Source organism: Cetorhinus maximus, chromosome 4, assembly GCF_964194155.1.
Source record: "Cetorhinus maximus chromosome 4, sCetMax3.hap1.1, whole genome shotgun sequence".
Taxonomy (NCBI): domain Eukaryota; kingdom Metazoa; phylum Chordata; class Chondrichthyes; order Lamniformes; family Cetorhinidae; genus Cetorhinus; species Cetorhinus maximus.
Genome location: NC_135882.1, coordinates 82,369,398 through 82,390,543, shown reverse-complemented (window position 1 = coordinate 82,390,543; position 21,146 = coordinate 82,369,398). Strand labels below are relative to the sequence as shown.

At 41.2% G+C, this 21,146-nt stretch overlaps 1 protein-coding gene across 5 annotated transcripts in view; it reads right to left on the bottom strand.

Annotated features, from left to right (window-relative positions):
- The window catches only part of pde7a (phosphodiesterase 7A), a 137,246-nt gene that overhangs the window by 29,446 nt on the left and 86,654 nt on the right, over positions 1-21,146 (bottom strand). For all 5 annotated transcript variants that reach the window (XM_078540409.1, XM_078540410.1, XM_078540411.1 and 2 more), the window contains 3 exons: positions 10,204-10,299; positions 8,735-8,835; positions 3,782-3,913 (listed from right to left, as the gene is read on the bottom strand). In XM_078540409.1, the coding sequence (XP_078396535.1) occupies positions 3,782-3,913; positions 8,735-8,835; positions 10,204-10,299 (329 nt within the window). The remainder of the gene's footprint in view (positions 1-3,781; positions 3,914-8,734; positions 8,836-10,203; positions 10,300-21,146) is intronic.

The window sequence follows — 21,146 nt, the reverse complement described above, 5'->3', positions numbered from 1 at the left end:
GTTCGGGCCTCTGTTCGAGGAAAAAGCGGAGAGCCATCAGACCATCCCGGTGGGGGATGGAGGTGTAGAGGGGTTGGACATCCATGGTGAAGAGGAGGCGGTTGGGGCCAGGGAACTGGAAATTGTTGATATGATGTAGGGTGTCAGAGGAATCACGGATGTAGGTGGGAAGGGACTGGACAAGAGGAGAGAGAATGGAGTCAAGATAGCAAGAAATGAGTTCCGTGGGGCAGGAACAGGCTGACACGATCAGTCTGCCGGGACAGTCCTGTTTGTGGATTTTGGGTAGGAGGTAGAAGTGGGCCGTCCGAGGTTGGGAGACTATCAGGTTGGAAGCTGTGGAAGGAAAATCTCCAGAGGAGATGAGGTCAGTAACAGTCCTGGAAACTATGGCTTGATGTTCAGTGGTGAGGTCATGGTCCAGGGAGAGGTAGGAGGAAGTGTCTGCGAGTTGATGCTCAGCCTCTGCGAGGTAAAGGTCAGTACGCCAGACAACAACAGCACCACCCTTGTCAACGGGTTTGATGACAATGTCAGGGTTGGACCTGAGAGAACGGAGTACAGCAAGTCCCACATGTCCGTCCTTGGCTTGCTGCATTGTTCCAGTGAAGCTCAACGCAAACAGAAGGAACAGCACCTCATCTTCCGACTAGGCACTTTACAGCCTTCCGGACTGAATATTGAGTTCAACAATTTCAGATCATGAACTCTCTCCTCCATCCCCACCCACTTTCCGATTTTCCCCCTCCTTTTTGTTTTTTCCAATAATTTATATAGATTTTTCTTTTCTCACCTACTTCCATTATTTTTAAGTGTATTTCCATCCATTGTTTTATCTCTACCTTTTAGCCTATTTCGATCCCTTCCCCCCACCCCACCCCCACTAGGGCTATCAGTACCTTGCTCGTCCTGCTTTCCACCCTTAATTAGCACATTCCTTTAGATAATATCACCACCTTCAACACCTCTTTGTCCTTTTGTCTGTGACATCTTTTGGTTATCTCCAACTATCACTGGCCCTCTATCCAGCTCTTCTTCCCCACCCTCCAAACCAGCTTATATTTCACCTCTCTTCCATTTTTACTTAGTTCTGTTGAAGGGTCATTCAGACTCGAAACGTTAACTGTGCTCCTATCCACAGATGCTGCCAAACCTGCTGAGTTTTTCCAGGTATTTTTGTTTTGGATTTCCAGCATCTGCAATTTTTTGCTTTTATCTTATGGGACTGGAACAAGTAATTTTCCACATATCACACAGAAAGGCAGGCATAACTAGGGTCCATGCATGTACCCATAGCAACACTTTTATTTGGAAGAAGTGAGTAGTGTTAAAGGATGCGAGAACAAGTTCAGTCATGTGGAGGAGGGTGGTGGTGGATGGAGACTGGTTGGGCCTCTATTCAAAGAAGTGGCAAGCTCCCAGACCAACCTGGTGGGGGAATGGAGGTGTAGAGAATGCCCATGGTGAAAAGACGACAGTTTAGGGCTAGGAAACTGGAAATTGTTAAAAACAACTCTATATGCATCCTGTTTGCACATAGCTATTTTAGATGCTATGGCTAAATTTAAGGAATGTGTTACTGCCAGAGAATAAAGTATGAACATACATACACACGGCTTATATTGGCCAAAACTCTGTGCACTGATGCAAAATCACAAATTTAATTCAAGAGTCAAATCAATAATATGGTTGCATATTACTTCCTGCCTTCCCTCATCTCCTCTTTCATTCCCCCTCCTCCTTCACTTCCCCCCCCATCCCCGACCCTCAAAGATTAACTGCCCACACCAAGACTACAACCGTCCCCCCTACTGTCAGCAGAATACTAAATAGCTGAATCACATGAAGTAATGTGTGTTGCAGGTATGATTTCTGATCCAAATTAACTCCTCCCTGGGTTAGGGAGGAGAAGTGATCATTACCCATTACTAACACGTGATTCTCTGTAGTTGAACAGCCTAGGCATAATCACAGTTTAGGCATAATCACAGCTTAGGCTCACATATTAAGAATGGTGATGTGGCAAAGGGACAGTAGTCAGCTGCGATACCATGCACCACCAAAATTTGATATCTACAGGTAAGGTGACTGGTAAGGCAAGAAAATGGGTAAAAAAAAAATCTAATTTAATTTGAATATTTTCTCTCGAGAATGATTGGTTATGTTTACGAATTTACTTTTTTGTGCTCATCAAGGTGAAGATGTTAATCCTGGAGACTGAAACTTTTTCCATGTTAGACAACTAATGCTAGCATTCAGCACTTCCAAATCGGGTATAGCCCACTTAGATTCAGAGTAAAGCTTCTTCTACCCTGTAACAACAATTCTCATCTTGTGAGTGACATTGATAATTTAATCACAACTAATAGTTAGGAGCAGTTTTGTGCCTATCAAGCAATGGATTGAGACCTTTTTGTAGTGAAGGTTTTGATTCTAATAATCTGAGCTGGATTTGAGCCAGAGGTGAAAGGTTTGCTTAACCTATTGTGTCACTCAATCCTCCGTATGACTGTTAAATTGATAATCTAGCATTAATTTATTTGAGTATGTTGACAAATCTCTGTTGTAAAACAAGAAGTGTATTTTACAGCAGTGACGTAAATGAACAGATAAAGCAGTTCTGGCATTTCACCACCAGAGGCACTGCTCCTAACATATGCCATGCAGCTGTGTACAAATGAGATGGCTGAATGATAATGTAAGGTCACCTAATTAAAGATTTTGTGGCACTCCCAGGGCAGCATAGGGTGCTCTAGAAGGGTTGGGCTTAAAAATTCAATGTCAGTAACCTGTAAAAAGCTGCTAGCTGTGCATGAAAAGTTAACATTTTTATTTCAGCAGGGGCTGTGTATGACTACAGGAGTAGTGAAGCATTTTGACATTTTCAAGCTGAAATGCATAACAAATGGCAAGATGGTAAGGTTAAGACCATCAGGCAAGTTTGTTTTTCCTAACTGGACATTCCAATCAGCGTTCACAAGGAGTGGGTGTTCTGTAACTTGGCTGCAATTTTATTTGCCCCACAGGAATCCTATACAAAATCCCTGTTCCTTTCTCCGCTATCCACAAGTTCAAAACAATAAAGAACAGTAACAAATCCCAAGAAAACACACAATTTAAATCTAGAAGTAACATTTTCAGATTGATTTTCTCTGTACATATTTCACACACAAGGGCGCATATGTCAAGAACGATGTTGCAAAAGCCACAGGTTTTTCCATTAAATCAGCATCTTGGTTGCAAATGTATAAAACCTATCCTACCCTTATGGAGTCATCTTGTTGTAATAATTAGAATCAGGAACCAACAGTGTCAAAAACTGAATGACAGGTCATTCAACTTATTGCTGTTTGAAATCATGCTATGCACATAATGGTTCTCACATGTGCTGACATGTAAGCAGTCATTGCACTTTAAGATGATTTATTTTATGCAAAGTGCTTTAAGACATTTGACATGTAATAAGGCACTGCTCGGGTTCATATTTTTTCCCCTTATTGTTATGCAACAGTTGGCAAAATAAATTTAACTTCCAAAAAATGTACATTTTATAGAAATGTGCAAACATCTCTATAAATTAATGTCTGACTGCATTTAAAAATCAAACAATTAAAAGCAGCTCCAGGTCTTACAATATCAAGGAACTTAATTCCATATTTATAAAATGTATTTGTGGTTATGTTTCGTAATTCAGCAGAATTCATTCCATTTGTAAACATTCCTTTCTTTTAATAGTAAAACAATGAATTCCTTATGAATTTCAAATTTGATCAACACTTACCTTGTATAAACTTGCTAGGTAGTGATTGGTTTTGATTAGGAAAGGCTGGTTAACACCAGGGTGATCCATGTCATGTGTGGCAGCTGCCAGCAAACCCAACAGAACATCCCATGGGGAAACGGACTTGGCAAGCTTCGAGGAAAAAGGTGACTATCATACATTTAGATAAAAATAACTAAAACAAAACTAAAATGAACATGTTGAATTGTGTTATTTGATAAATATGGAAGCATAAGCAACTGTTGCTTTCCATCATAACAACAGGCTGGAACTTGTGAATGGTGAGAACATCAGCGCTCAGCATTATTATACAGTAAATTCGACAGCAACTTTTAGCATCCACACATGCGCAGTTAAGTATAGAATCAGGGCTTTTCAGCCAAATTTTCCTTACACCTCCACAAGTTTTGCTACACCATACCATGCCACAAGGTACAAGCTGCTATACTTACCCACTAGATACTTCACAAAAAGTTAGGGTTGGTACATTCAGGTGTAAGTGAAATTTTAATGGCCAGATAAAACCTAATTATTGCCAAACACCCTTGCTGGCCCTGAAAATTTAATTTTATAAGTATGGAATCTCATTTCCTCAATTTAATTTTTTAACTTTTTCTTTTCAATTCTTATCTCTTAACCCTATATTTCTCTCCCTCTCTTTATCATGCTTTCTGTACATAATTTTACATTGAAATATATATTCTAATTCTGGAGGAGAGGTCATTGAAAAAGCAGCTGAGGATAGCTGGACATAGGACCTGCCCTAAGAAACTACTGCAGCAATGGGCTGACATGTTTGGTATCCAAAAACCAAACCATCTTCTTTTGTACTAGCATGACTCCAGCCAGGGAAACATTTTCCATCCTCTACCCCACTCCCCAATTCCCAAACTGACCAATTTTACTTGGGCTCCTTGATGGACACACTTATCAAATGCTGCTTTGATGTCAAGGGAACTCACTCTCATCTCACCTCTGGAATCCAGCTTTTTTGTATGTGTTTGTGGTCCTGGCAGAGCCCAAACTGATCATCAGTGAGCAGGCTTTTGATGACTAAGGGCCCCTGACAGCACCTTCCTACACTTTGTTCAAAGTAGAATGATGGGACAATAATTAGCCAGCTTGGATTTTTCTCTGCTTTTTATGTTCATGGCATACCTGGGCAATTTTCCACTTTATCTGGTAGATGTTAGTATTGTATCCATGGTAGGACAAATCAGCTATAGGCGCAGCTAATTTGGGAGCATAGTTTTTCACCTCAAAATCAAATTGGCAGAGGTAGCCACGAGCAAGAATTCATAGGGACAGTTTCCTAGAACAATATGTTGTGGATCCAACCAGGGATCAGGCTATTTTGGATCTGATAATGTGTAATGAGGCAGGTTTAACAAATGATCTCAGGGTAAAAGATATCTTAGGAAACAGTGACCATAATATGGTAGAATTTAGCATTCAGTTTGAGAGTAAGAAACTTGGGTCGGAAACAACTGTGCTAAATTTAAATAAGGGTAATTACAAAGGAATGAGGGCAGAGTTGGCTGGCGTGGACTGGGATAGGATTTTAGCAGAAAAAACGGTTGATGAACAATGGCAGACGTTTAAAAAAATAATTCATGACTCACAATAAAGGTATATCCTAGTGTGGAGGAAGGATTCAAGGAAGGGGATAAACCAACCATGGTTAACCAAGGAAGTTAAGGGTAGTATCAAATTAAAAGAAAAGACATACAATGTGGCAAAAATGAATGCTAAGCCAGATTGGAAAAGTTTTAAAAACCAAAAGATGACCAAAAAAAAATAAAGTGGGAGGAAATAAGTTTTGAGGGTAAACTAGCAAGTAATATAAAAACAGACAGTAAGTGTTTCTTTAATATATAAAAAGGAAGAGGGGGACCAAAGTGAACATAGGCCCCTTACAGAATGAGGCTGCGGAAATAATAATGGGGAACCAGGAAATGACAGAGTAGTTGAATAAATACTTTGCTTCAGTCTTCATGGTAGAAGACACTAATAGCATTCCAATACTAATTAATCAAGGGGCAAAAGAAACGGAGGAAATAAATACAATAACTATCACTAGAGAAAAAATACTAGGGAAACTAATGGGGCTAAAGGCCGATAAGTCCCCTGGACCTGATGGGTTACGTCCTAAGATATTAAAGGAAGTAGCTCCACAAATAGCGGATGCACTGGTAGTAATCTTCCAAGAATCCTTAGGTTCTGGAAAAGTCCTAGGGGACTGGAAAACTGCCAATGTAACACCCTTATTCAAAAATGGAGTCAAAAAACAGGCCAGTTAGCTTAACATCTGTCACTGGGAAAATGTTAGAGTCTATTATAAAGAATTTTATAGCAGAGCATTTAGAATTACATAATCTAATCAGGCAAAGTCCGCATGATTTCATGAAAGGGAAATCATTCCTGACAAATTTATTAGAATTCTTTGAGAAAGTAACAAGCAGGGTGGATAAAGGGGAACCAGTAGACTTAATACATTTGGATTTCCAAAAGGCGTTTGATAAGGTACCGCATGTAAGGCTACTTAATAAGATAAGAGCCCATGGTGTTGGGGGTAGTATGTATTAGCATGGATAGAGGATTGGCCAACTAATAGAAGACAGAGTTGGGAAAGGGGGGGGGCATTTTCAGGATGGCAATCTGTAACTAGTGGAGTGCCACAGGGATCAGTGATGGGGCCACAATTATTTACAATATATATTAATGACTTGGATGAGAGAAGTGAATGTACTATCTCAAATTTGCGGATGATACAAAAATAGTTGGGAAGGCAAATGGTGAGGATGACACAAGGAGTCTACAGAAGAATATAGGCAGGTTAAGTGAGTGGGCAAAAACTTGGCAGATGGAATATAATGTGGGAAAACGTGAGGTTATGCACTTTGGCGGGAAGAATAGAGGAGCTGAATTTTATTTAAATAGAGAAAGACTGCAGAAGGCTGCAGCACAGAGGGATTTGGGAGCCCTTGTGCATGAAGTCAAAAAAGCTAACATACAAGTTCAACAGGTAATAGGGAAGGCAAATGGAATGTTGACCTTTATTTCAAAGGGAATGGAGTATAAAAATAGGGAAGGCTTGCTAAAACTATGCAAGGCACTAGTTAGACCACACCAGAGTACGGTGAACAGTTTTGGTCCTCTTATCTAAGGAAGGATATACTGGCATTGGAGGCAGTCCAGAGAAGGGTTCACTAGGTTGACTCCAGATATGATGGGATTTTCTTATGAGGAGAGGTTGAGTAGGTTGGGCCTGTACTCATTGGAGTTTAGAAGAATGAGAGGTGACCTTACTGAAACATATAAGATTCTTAGGGGGCTTGGCTGGGTAGATGCTGAGAGGTTATTTCCCCTTGTGGGAGAGTCTAGGACCAGAGGGAATAATCTCAGAGTAAGGGGGCATCCATTTAAAACAGATGAGGAGGAATTTCTTCACTGAGGATGGTTAATCTGTGGAATTCTTTACCTCAGAGGGCTGTAGAAGCTGGGTCGTTAAATATATTCAAGGTAGAGATAGACAGATTTTTAATCAGTAAGGGAATCAAGGGTTATGGGGAAAAGGCACGAAAGTAGAGTCGAGGATTATCAGATCAGCCATGATCTCAATGAATGGCAGTGCAGACTTGATGAGCCAAATAACCTACTTCTGCTCCTACATCTTATGCCACTGGAATGGTGTTGGGGTCATTACCTTTGCTATATTTGGTATACTCAGCCATTATTTGATATCACATGCAGTGAATGAAATTGGCTGACGACTGGCCCCTGATTGTGGAGAGCTCAGGAGGAGGCTGAGATGGATCACACACTTAGCACTTCTGGCTGAAGATGGTTTCAAACACTTCAGTTTTCATTTTGCACTCTCAAACTTGCTTCCATCATCACTCAGGATTGCAATGTTCATGGAGCCTTCTCCTCCCATGAGTTGCTTAATTGTACACCACCATTCATGATAAGATGTGCCAGGGCTGCAGAACTTAGATTTGATACACAGGTTGTGGCATCATTAGCTCTGTCTACAGCATGATGCTTCCACTGTTTAAATGCATGCAGTCCTGTGTTGGTAGCTTCACCAGGTTGGTACCTCAACTCCTGATTTAATCTCTGCGTGTCTCAGTAAGGATTGTTCAATCTCACCGGTCAAAGAAACATGCCGTTGCTGACCTTCACCCTCTCATAGTCTGGGCAGTGATCACCATCCCTCTCCCACTGTATCGACAGCAACCCCGCAGCCCCCCACCCCTAACGTTATGGACAGTACAGACAGATTGGACAGCAACCCCCCTCTCAACCCCCTCCTCAGCTTCCACAGTATGGATGGCAACCCCACCTGAATGGTCACCATCCTAAAGTGTCCTTTATTTCCCCCCCCCAAAGCCCCACTCCTGAAAGCTGGTCACCCCGGGAAAAACGTTTTTCAGAAAATGTGCTAATAAATCATATTTTTAATGTTTGAACTGAACTGGGGAAAATCTAAATAAAACATATCGGTCTGGAATTTTCCTAAGGTGGCAGGCTGGGTGGGGGCAGGCACAGAGCCAATAGCTGCCTGTGATCAGCTGCGTGCCGCCATTTTACACAGGTGGGCCAATTAAGGCCCACCCGCATGCGCGCAAAAGAGCGCAGCAATCTCCCTGAGGCATGGAGCTGTGTCACATGAGTTGGGACATGTTTGTTAAGGTGGGTAAATTAATTTATTTTATAAAAGCTTCAGGAAACCTCATCCCGCCCGTGGATGAGGTTTCCTGAAAAACGCGAAGGCTGCTCAGGCTTTTCGCCTGTCTGCCAACCTTAAGGTTGGACGGGCAGCATTCTTACGTACTTTAATTAATCCCTTAATGGCTTTAATAGGCCCTTAATATTTCAGCAGCCCGCCCCTGCACGCCAACCAGGAGATTCTGCCCATAAATTCTTTGAAGCTTTTAAAAAAATTTTTACCTTAGCTTCCTTTAGGTAACAGTGCATGGCCTGAGTTACATCAGCAGCATGTACCGCATTGTGGTAAGGGTTGTTACGGTGGTAGTCCTCCTGGACCATTACTGCACAGAAAACAAAACAAGTTATTTCATCACTTACAATTTTGATCAAAAGTATTTGGGAATGTTAAAGATAGCCAAGAGTTAATTCTTTACATTTATCTTTGCAAATTTAATTTGAAGTATGGTAATTCATTAGTTTTCAAGTTGGTAAAGCTAATGCTAAAGCTCACAATGAAGTTTTGCATAAAATAAATTCCATGACATGCCTTACGCTCTCCATTCTGGTCCACCAAGCTCCATAACCTCCAACTCATCCAGAACTTAGCCATCCCATTTATCCCAAACAAAGTGCTACTTGCCTAACATCCCTTTCCAGCTGATGTCCAGTTCATGTATATTGATTTCAAAACCTTTGATCCCAAACTTCTACCTCTACTATTTCAGTAACACTTTTTGGACTTGCAACTTGATGCTAAAATATACCCCCCTACCTCTACATTCCACCCTGCCTCCATATTCTACCTCTCCAATAAGAATGTAACTAACTTGTTTACAGTCTCACTAGAAAGTAGAAATATTAATCATCAACTCCTCAGACTTCATTAATGCATTACACTGTTACTAATCATAACACCTGTACCAGGTAGGGCATTAGCCTTCATTTTGGTGGTAGCAATGGCAAAACTGTTAACATTTGCTGTCATTACTACTCAGACATACAACAACTTCTGGAGTCTGCACATGCACAGTTAAACAAAGAAATCCAAGAGTTGATGTCAGTGATTCTATGTTTCCCCATAGGATGCATTGTTGAAGTTTCCCCAATCTGCAATCAATTAGAAATCTGCAGAACTTATGAGAAGTAGTCCTTTTACACTATTAGTCTCGCTATAAAGAAAAAAAACACTTGAAAAAGTTACACCTTGCTGAATGAAGTTTTTAAATAATGTACTAGGTTCTTAATTATTTCTGCACAGCTTCAATGGCCCTGAAAAACTAATCTCTCCTTTATGATAAAAAAATCCACATTTTTAAAATCGTTTTTAAATGCTCCTGATAGTTGAGCTTCTACCTTCATCCCATGTATATGTCACAATTTTTATTTTGTTATCTATAAAATGATATTAAAAAGTGAAAGAGGATTAGTGCTATTAACTTCCTGGTTTACTGTCTATGAGAATACTTCAATGTGATTGGCTGCTTATCCTGCTTGATGGTGTCACAGTTGCTGGGCACCTGATGATCCCTTTCACTTGGCACCAGGTTCAAATTAATGTTGGGAAAGCGAAAAATCCATGCCACAGAAATTGCTAGATCTTTGTGGGCAACTTTCTTAGGGTCAAGAGAGAATGCTGTTGCTTTGTCGCTGATGACAAAATTGAGACCAATATGGAAAAGGGCATCTGGTAAATACATAAAGTTACTTACCTAAAAATCGACGCAATTTTATCAAATCCAGATGGAAATGCTCAATAAGTCCATGGTATTTAAACAAATGGAAGGTCAAAGTAACAAGACTATTTCCTGGAAGGGGAAAAAAAGTACCAGAAGTTGGTAAACTGTAACTACACACACTAATTTCATTGTGCACATTAAGCTTTTAACAACAACAGTGCAACATGATCATGCATTTTGTGCTTTCCAAAGCATCTTATGTTTAATATGTTCATATAATCATAATATTACAATAAATGTGTCTTACTATTTCAAACTTTGTATATGAAAGCTTTCCATAATGGAAAGTACAGGCGTTAATGTGAAGGAAAATACAAAGTCAAGTTTCAACTGCCCTGAATTTCCTGAAAGCTTGTACCAAAACAAGTTAACTATGGCTTAATGCCAATTTACAACATTAAAGATTGAGGAAGGTCAGATGTTAAGAAAAGTATGCCTATTTTTATACTAAACACAAATTTCATCAATCTTTAACGTTGAATCAATTAACCGTTTCTTGTTTATTAACAGCTTGCCTCCTCCCACCTACTATGCAATAACGTAGTTCACATGCATTTCCGTTAGTGCACCAGGACACAGTCACATTTCTGGTACTTTGCCAATTTTTAAGCAATTTGTTTTGACTTCTCCTCATGAAAATTTAAAATATGAGTTATGTTGCTTCTAATACAGTTTTATGGCAACAGAATAATTCATATTAGCAAAATGAAAAATTACCACGGTTGCATTTCTTAAAAATGCTGTGCTTAATATCATAAATGATGGTTTTCATGCTTAAACAGACAAGAAGAAATTAGCGTAAGCTTTGCCCAAAGAAATTTCCACTTATATTACGCCAGTTTGTGTGTTTTGGTTTACGTGCATATCATTCTTGGTTACTTTTTTTCAGGAAATTCTAGGACAATTATTCAAGGATTAAGGAACAGTTGTTATGTAAATTGCTATTTATCCATTTAGATGAACAAAAGAATTCTAATGCCATACTGAAACTAATCTTTCTTTACCATTAGTATATGGGTTTTGTACAAGTTTTGGCATGTACTGTGCTTAAGTTCTGCTTAATCCATTCTGGACTAAATTCTTTGCAATTTTCCTTCCTAGCTGTGGAACAGCCAAAATATTAAATTTATTTTACTGATTATTGTATGTTGAAGGTGACGAGGCTAAATACTGAGTAATGGATCATTTTTGCAAATATGCCAGCCAAAGTCAATATTGACTTGCACTTCAAGTTTTACCAAGCCAAATGAAGATTAAGGGGATAATTTTAATCACCAAAACCAGTTCAAGTAGAAGGCTAAAAAGCTAACCATCTGAAACAGGGGCCCAACACGCACCTCGAACCTGCCCGCTTTCAATTTTAACGGAAGCAGAAGGGGAGGGGGATAATCCACGCTCAGAAAGAGAGTTAGTCACTTAAATATTCTAATGAGGCTACAAGTTTTCATTTTAAAAGTGACTGTATTTTTAACCACAGTCAGCCTGGTTTCCCTGGCCTCACGAAACCTAGCAAGAGCAAGGAGGCGAAAAGGGCAGAATTCATGAGCTAAGTGCCTTCCTAGCACTGATTGTAGACTAGGAGGTCTGTTGAAAACCATAACCAAAGTCAGAACACCTCAGACTCTGCAATAATGCTGTTGTTGAAGAATAGGCAGACTAAGGTATAGAAATATGGAGCCTTATAAGGAACTCCAATTCTCCAATTACTGAACCATTCATTTTTGCTAAGATGATTCTTTAGATCTAAGTACAAGATTTACTCTGATCCCTTCATTCAGAGCTTCCCTAACCTAAACTAATGCATTGGGGGTAAATCCTCCAGGTATTTCTCCTTTGCAGACATCAACTGGCTAAAATCAGAAACTCCCTAAAAGTGATAAAACCTTTGAAACACAGAAGGTGGGATAAGATATGACATAACTATTTTAAATTTTAATTGGATTTCCCTGGAGTCCAGACATCAGAATCACCTTACTGCTTCTTGTTTGATATATACATAAATTACTTCCGGCCTTAGCAGCCAACACATTTGTTGTAATCTTTAATTCACAAATAGGATTCTAGGTTTGCATTACCAAACCAGTTGAGTTCCAATCCTAAATAGGCTGCAACTGCACAGTGCCCAATTCAGGCTGAACTTGGGGTTACTATGTACAGTTCTGATCAATCCATATTAGATACCACATTTCTGTTTTGCAAGGACAGACAGGGTTTTGAACCCTGTCCATGTCAATGGTGCAGAGCCTCCAATGATCACTGATTTTCAGGGTCAGAAGAAAAAAAAACACCTGGAAAACTTGCCCTGAAGTAATAACAACATTTTGTTGGATGGTTTCAGGAGCTATGTCCAGCAGGTGAATATTCGCAGCTCTGATGCAGGGGCGTTAACTTGGAACGATGGAAGTTGTTCTGCATTCCTGCATTTAAAACCCATTTAATACTGATCAACGTATCTTTAAAATGAACACAGTACTAGGGAAGTGTTGCTGTACTGAACTCAGAAAACTGTTCCTTCATTTCAGAGATTGTTTTATTCATAAAGCAGGTTATGCAGATTAGGAAGCTAGCTTGTCTAAGTTAAGTAGCTTTCAATTTCATTTGATTATTAACTCAGCACCAGGCAAACAGACAAAGACAACTTGTGTACCCTCATCAGAAGTATTAACTACCTGCACACACACTACCTTTGCAGCAGCAAGCCTAGCGAAATTCCTAAATGGAGGGATCAGGCAGGCTAGTAACATGACAGTTTAACCTGAGCTAAGAGACAAATACAAGGGTCTTAAATGTTGAGACTGAAGATCTTCAAGGCCCTGGATAAAGTATATGACATAATTCAACAACTGCCCAAATAAACTAAGAGTCATACGGGCTCAAAACGTTAACTCTGTCTTTCTCTCCACAGATGCTGTCAGACCTGCTGAGTTTTTCCAGCAATTTTTGTTTTTGTAAACTATACTAATGTTTCAGAATCAAAATAACTCTTAAAATCTGAGACTGCTTATAACTGCAACCAGTCCACTTAAGCAACACAAGTCAGACAAAAGGCCATATCTTTCAACAGTACAAGTTTGAAGCAAATAAAACCACGATGGATAAATCAAGTAAAGGGCTGCAATTTCCTGTGCTCACAAGCATATTCTGCAGTTTTCAACAGTTTTGTGTTTGAAGATTATATTTCAGATTAATACACACGTATATTAGCTTCTGATGGGGGAAAAACATCAAGAGTTAATAGTGGCTCGTGAACAATTCTTTTCATTTTAATATGTGCATGCATATAAAAGTCATTGTAGAGTAAATTTTAGCTCCGAATGCTGAATAAACTTCACAATGCATAATGAAAGAAATCAGTATTTTCTGCAAGATCAGGGCTCTAGCACCACCAAGGAAATACACTTTACACCATCAGAATTCATTCTAGTCGTTTGGTAGTACAGAACTTGAGCATTGCTGAAAGAAGATATTTTGTCAAAGCTTTTTGTCTTGCACTCATCAGGACAATCACAAGAATACCAATGTCAGGGGAAGCAACAACTTTATGCGTATAAGAGTGCCGATTGGTTGGCAAGTGTACTGTTTGGTAGAGGCGTTGCCATGGAGAATAATGGTGATTGACAGTTAACTGCCAAGCATTGTTTGAAATTTAAACAAAGCAGCTTGACTCTGACTGGTCAAGGCATTGCCCTGAGGAATGAGTCAGCGAATGGTTATCACTTATTTTGTTTAGCTGTAACAGGTGCAATGTGTACACGTTCTTTCTATCTGCAAAGATCAGGGCCCTGTGTATTAATATATGTAGCTTCCAGTACATGCAAATGTGCCACACTGTGAGCCCGACTGACAATCTTAAATTGGTCGTCAGTGTAATTCTTAGCACACAGGATTATTTAGCAAATGTTGTCCAATCACGGAATCACATCTAATGTTGGGCACTGTTTTAGTTTTGCAAGCACGGGCTGGTTGGTTATGTTCTGTGCGTTGCCCGTTGCAAACAGTGGCTGGGACATGCTGTTTGATATGATCCACCAGTCTTTGGGACATGTGGCCTACATACCTAGCATCACACTGGCACTGAAATTCACACACCGTATTACTCATTTATGAGATAGGCAGAACATATTTTTGGCTTGAGAGCAGCAACCTGTTAATGGGGAATACCACTTTGGTTTCTACCACATAGCAGCGGCGTGAAACAGCTAGCTTCACCTGTTGCTCAAATTTTTGAGATACCTTGGCCTTCCGTGGTAATCTGAGGTGGACTGGGCACTTTTCAGGGCCGGAAATATTGTCCTTAGGCCCATTCATGAGCTTGCGCAGTATACAGCATGAAATGATTGGTACAGCATAGCCATTACCCTGCCGGATGTCTCTGATGCACCCTATTTCAGCATCAAGCTTGCATGGTGAACATGGTGAGCCCTATTTACGAGGTTGCCAATAAAGCCAATCTTGTAGCGCATGGAACTAGTTGAGAAATCTGCCAGGGGGTTCTCTATCATGGTCTACCATAAGCCTACCTTCACTGGTCAATACACGTGTTGGGATTCTTAACAGTTTCACGTGCTATAACACTGGCTTTGTCGACAACCTCATGAATAGGGCTCAAGTCATTTGTTCACCATGCAAGCTTGATGCTGAAATAGGGAGCATCAAAGGCATCCTGTGGGATAATGGCTACCCAGGCCGATCATCTCACACTGTATATCGCGCAAACTCATGAACAGGCCTAAGGCTGTCACTTTAGGCCCTGAAAAGTGCCCAGTTTACCTCAGATTACCCCGAAAGGGCAGGGTATCTCAAAAATTTGAGCAATAGGTGAACCTGTTTCACTCTGTTACCATGCAGTAGCAACACGAGTGGTATTCACCAATAACATGATGCTGTCATCAAGCCAAAAAGATGTTCTGCCTATCACACAAATGAGTAATGTGGTATATGAATTTCAGTGCCAGTGTGATGCTAGGTATGTAGGCTGTACGTCCCAAAGACTGGCAGATCATATAGGACAGCACGTCTGAGCCGCTGTTCGCAACAGGCAAGGTACATACTGTACCCAACCAGCCCATACTTGCAAAACTCAAAACAGTGTCCAACATTAGATGGGATTCCGTGATTGGACATTTGTTAAATAATCCTCACAGTGCTAAAAATTACGCTGGCAACCAATTTAAGATCATCAGTCGGGCTCACAATGTGGCTCATTTGTGTAATGGAAGTTACATATATGAATACACAGGGCCCTGTTCTTTGCAGACAGAAAGGACGTATCCATACATTGTGCCTGTTTCAGCTAAACAAAATTAGTGATAGCCAATTGCTGGTTCATTCCTCAGGCCAATGCCTTGAACAGAGTCAAGCTGCCTGGTTTAAATTACAAACAATGCTTGGCAGTCAATTGTCAGTCATCATTAACTGGTGTATTCTCCATGGCAACGCCTCTACCAGAGTCCACTGGCCAACCAATCGGCACTCTCTTCTCATACAGTATAAAATTGTTGCTTCCCCCTGACACTGGTATTCTTGTGATTGTCCTGATGAGCGCAAGACAAAAAGGTTCGACAAAATGTCTTTTATCAGCAATACTCAAGAATTCATTCTGCTGTTCAACATATTTTTAAAATCCAACACTCCAAAAACTGCCCTATTGTGTAATCTATTTTTTCGCTCTAAAACATAATATTGCAATTTAGGTAAAGCTGCAGCTTAAATCATTCAGTAAAGGAGGCAAAATGCAAAAAGGCAGAGGGTACATGCTGAGCTGATGGAGCTGGTGGCATGGACTTTTAAATCAATGCACTGGGGAATAGAGCGCCAACTACAAGTTGGCAGATAAAAGGACAGGTGGGGATTTAGGACTTAGGATACAGTTTTGTATAAGAGGCTGGCTAAATAGTCAGACAAGCATTGGGATGATGCAGCAATCAACAGAGAGAGGAGAGATAGATTTGGATGCCTTCAGCATACCTGTAAAACTTAATATCAGCATGGGGAAAGCGAATAACAGGCCAAAGATGGAGGCTGGGGGTACACCCCAAGTGGGAGAAGCTATTGCTGAAGATGTGCAGGCTTTGTTGGGTCAAGTAGAGTTGAACCAGGCTGAGCACTAACACCAAGGCAGGCCACAGACAAGTGACTGAGAGGCATGGTGGACCAGAAGAGGTACATGAAAATGAGAAGAATAGTGCAACATGGTCACAGTTATAAGAGATGGCATGAAGTCTTGGTACTTTCAACATGGTGCAGATTAGATTGACGTGATTTGGAGGAGGAATAATGGGAGAAGTGGGCACAAACGATACAATAATGATGATTTGGGAGGAAGAGGACTGGAGACAGGACAGTAGTTGAAGATGACAGAATGATCAAAGTTGGATTTTTTGAGAGGCGAGTTGATGCCAGTAGTCATGAAGAGCGGGGAGTCAGAGGGTCACAATATTAATAAAGATTAGGTAAAGGCGTAATTGTGGGATGAGGATTTAGGTCAGTAGGAAATTGAAGGCACAAACTTATTCTTATCAAGGAAATGAATCTGGAAAGGGTTTTGGGGATGAGTAAAAGGATAGGGAGATGAAGGAGATGCTGCAGAGTGATCCTTGTGAAGCAGAAGTACAGGGGTGGTAAGATTCAGGAACCTTGGACAAAGAAGAGGCAATTAAGGCAGGCAAGCAAATGGTCTTAACCATTCAGCAAAGGAATCCACAAATCATGAGCGGCATCACAGTTTATCTCCACACCCTCCAGCCATACTCATGAAAATACATCCAAACCTGCTATATATTCAGTAAAAGAGGAACATTAGATAATTCTTCCCTCCCTAGACAAAGAATATTGAAATCAATTATAATGCCTTTCTAGCACTGTCCAGCTGAGATCAGCTGGCTCAGGAAAAATAGGGATTGATTTTAGGATTTTCTTCATCCTAGATTACAACTTTTTTTTATCGTGACAATGCAACCTGTGGGTCTTCTCAATGCAGCAAGGGGCAGAATTTCACGTTCCCTTGCCAGCGAATTTGTAGGCTAGGCCGGGCCGGGCCAGGGGGGGGGGGGGGGGGGGGGGGTGAGCAGATGGCCTTCCCGCCAGATTCCCACCCGTCCCGACCTCTCTGCAACTTTACATTTGGATGGGTGAGGCCTGTCCGCCCTTGCCCCAATTTTGACCCTTAAGTGGCCAATATTTTTTCATTCCTTCATGGAATGGGGGCATCGCTGGCTAGGCCAGCAATTATTACCATCCCTAATTGCTCTTGAGAACGGAGTGGCTTGCTAGGCCATTTAAGAGTCAACCACATTGTTGTGGGTCTGGAGTCACACATAGGCCAAACCAGGTAAGAATGGCAGATTTCCTTCCATAAAAGAACATTAGTGAATCGAATGGGTTTTCACGACAATTGACAATGGTCATCATTAGGCTTTTGGTTTAATATAATTCAAATTTCAACATCTGCTGTAGTGGGATTCGAACCCAGGTTCCCAAAGCATTACACTGGGTCTCTGAATTATTAGTCCAGTGACAATACCACTATGCCACTGCCTCCCCCTATTGACCACTTAAGGGCTGATCCCCACCCAGCCTCAATTTTCAGGCTGGCAGGACGAGTTACAGGGCAGGGGGAAATCCTGAAAATTAACCAGGTTCAGGCTTCGGGCAGGGGGGGTCTCCAACAGTAGTTTCCTTTTAACATGAGCGCCCCACAGAAGGTCCAGTCCCTGCAGGTCCTCCTGCCCCACGGGCCTCTACACCAACACCCCACTCACCTCCCCTCACAGCCATGAGGCCCCTAAAACTTACCTGGGTCCTGGAATCCCGGGACTTAGGGTCAGGGAACTGCACAAAATCTCAGTCCTGTCCACTGCAGCTTCTGGTGCTGCAGGGACTAGAGAGCTGCTGGCCAAAGATTGGCCGGCAGCTCTTGGAGGCTGGACTTCCTCCCCCATGAGGGACAGATGTCCCGTCTCCAGCCAATTAATGTTCATTGGAATGCGAAATAGCTGCAGAGCAGCAGGTATGGGCAGGAAGTGTTTGCTGCCAATACCTGGGATGACAGGTAGGAAAATTCTGCCAAGCTAAGAATCCTGGCCAAGAAGTTCCTCTCCAAAGACGATGCAGATTCAATATTTAATGACATTTTCCAGTCAATATGAAATGAGACATTTCAAGGATATTTGGCCAAGTCTAACTCTATCAATGAGACTATACAGGAGCATAATTTTAGGCTATCTAACTTTAAAATAGGACTCCTAAAAGAGACAAGGGGAATTCTAATACTTGGAACCTAACAGGCAAATTCTGAAAAGATGACTGACGAGAGAGGGCTTTAAAATGCATTTTGGACAAAATGCTTCATCACAGAGATATCAGAATGTTGAAAGGTATTCTTTCTAATGCTGGGTCCTAACTTTGGATCTCCAACAGAAAATAAGGGCAGAATTTCAACATTTGGACTAGCTCACAGTGGGAGAGGCAGGCAGCTGGTCAGGAACTGCAGAAATAAAAATGATTAACACAGCTATGGCATTAAACATCTGGCCTCCAGGTTTCTCGGCCAATCAGAGCAGGCGAGCGTAATCATGACCCGCAACTGATTTTTGAAGCCTCAACATTTAAGGGATCCTGGGAGGGGTCAGAATTGATTCGTATTCCAAATTGTCAGAACAGAGACAGGAACGTTACCAATGGAGTCTCAGCAGCAAAAGGTTACCACCCACTCAGTTCTCTGGAGGCAAGGCTGCGTTCTGCAAGGGAATGCAACAAAATTATTATTCGATGTGAACAGGAGGAGGAGGCCAGCCTCTGAGAGCAAGCAGGAGTGCTTATGGTCTCACGCTCATGGGTACAGTGCTGAAAGAGGTCCAATGACCTCATCAGGGCAGGAAAGGCGAATGGCATGCTACATTCAAATTGAACCTCCTCTTGTTTTGTGAAAGGAAAATCATATTTGATAAATTTATTAAGAGTCCTTTCGGGATGTAACAAGATAAGAGCTTATGATGTTGGGTGGTGAAATATTAGCACAGAGAGTGGACTGGCTAACTAACAGGAAACAGAGAGTCAGGATATATGAGTCATTTTCTGGATGCTAAACTGTAACCAGTGGAGTACCACATTGGAGCCTTAACTATTGACGATCTATATTAATGACTTGGATGAAGGGACCTACTGTAGCCAACTGTGTTGACATTCTGAAGGTAGGTAGGAAAGCAAGTTGTGAGGAGGATGCAAGAAGTCTGCAAAGTGATACAGATAGGTTAAGTGAGTGGGCAAATACTTGACAGATAGAATACAACGTGGGAGAAACTAAGGTTGTCCACCTTGGCAGGAAGAATATTATTTAAATGGAGTGAGACTGCAGAATGCTGCAGCACAGGGGGATCTGGGTGTCCTTGTACATGAATAGCATGCAGGTACAGCAAGTAATTAGGAAGGCAAATGGAATGTGGCCATTATCGCAATGGGGATGGAGTATAAAAGCAAGGAAGTCTTGCTACAAATATACAGGACATTTGTGAGACCACACCTAGAGTACTGTGTACAGTTTTGGTCATCGTACTTAAGAAGAATCATACGAACTTACAAAATAGGAGCAGAAGTAGGCCATTCGGGCCCGTGAGCCTGCCCATGATCAATATGATCATGGTTGATCTGTTTGTGTTTCAAATTCCACATTCTCATCTACCCCCAATAGCCTTTGATTCCCATGCCTAACAAGAATCTATTTACCTCCGGCTTAAAAATATTCAATGACCCTGCCTCCACTACTTTCTGAGGCAGAGTGTTCCAAAATCGCACAACCCTCAGAAAAAAAATTATCCTTAAGTCTGTCCTAAAAAGGCAACCCCTAATTTTAAAACAGCGCTCCTTGTTCTGGACTCACCCACAAGAGGAAACATCCTTTCCAGATGCTGCCAGACCTGCTGAGTTTTTCCAGGTATTTTTGTTTTTGTTTTGAACATCCTTTCCACGTTCACCTCTTCAATACCATTCAGGGTCTCATATACTTCAATCAAGTCACCCTTCACTCTTGAAAAGTCCAGTGGAAACAAGCCCAGTCTGACTAACCTTTCCTCAAAAAGCAACCCGGTCATTCCAGGTACCAAACTAGTAAACCTCCTCTGAACCGCCAATGCATTTACATCCTAATTTAAATAAGGCCATAAGGTGTAGGAGCAGAAGTAGGCCATTCGGCCTATCGAGTCTGCTCTGCCGTTCAAGAGATTGTCTGGTCTGATAATCCTCAACTCCGCTTTTCTGTCTTTTCCTCATAATAACTAATTCTCTTACTGATTAAAAATCTCCCTCAGCCTTAAGGAGATCAAAACTGCACACAATACTCAAGGTGTGGTCTCACCAATGCCCTGTATAACTGAAGCATAACATCCTTACTTTTATGTTCAATTCTTCTCATAATAGAGGATAGCATTCCATTAGCCTTCTTAATTACGAGCTGTACCTTCATACTAACTTTTTGTGACTCATGCACTAGGACACCTAGATCTCTCTGCACCTCAGAATTCTGCAGCCATTCTTCGTTTAAGTAATACATTGCTTTTTTATTCTTCCTCCCAAAGTAAACAACTTCACATTTTCCTACATTATACTCCATCTGGCAGATTTTTGCCCACTCACTCAGCCTATTTGTATCCATCTACAACCTCCTTATGTCCTCTTCACAACATACTTTCCTCCCTATCTTTGTGTGATCTGCAAATTTAGCTGCCATGCCTTCGCTCCCTCTTCTAAGTCATTGACATAAATTGTAAAATGTTGAGACCCCTGCAGGACTCCACTCGTCACATCCTGCCAATCAGAAGACAACCCATTTATGCATACTCTCTGTTTTCTGCCAGCCAGCCAATCTTCTATCCTGGCTAATATGTTACCCCCTACACCATGAGCTTTTATTTTCTGCAATA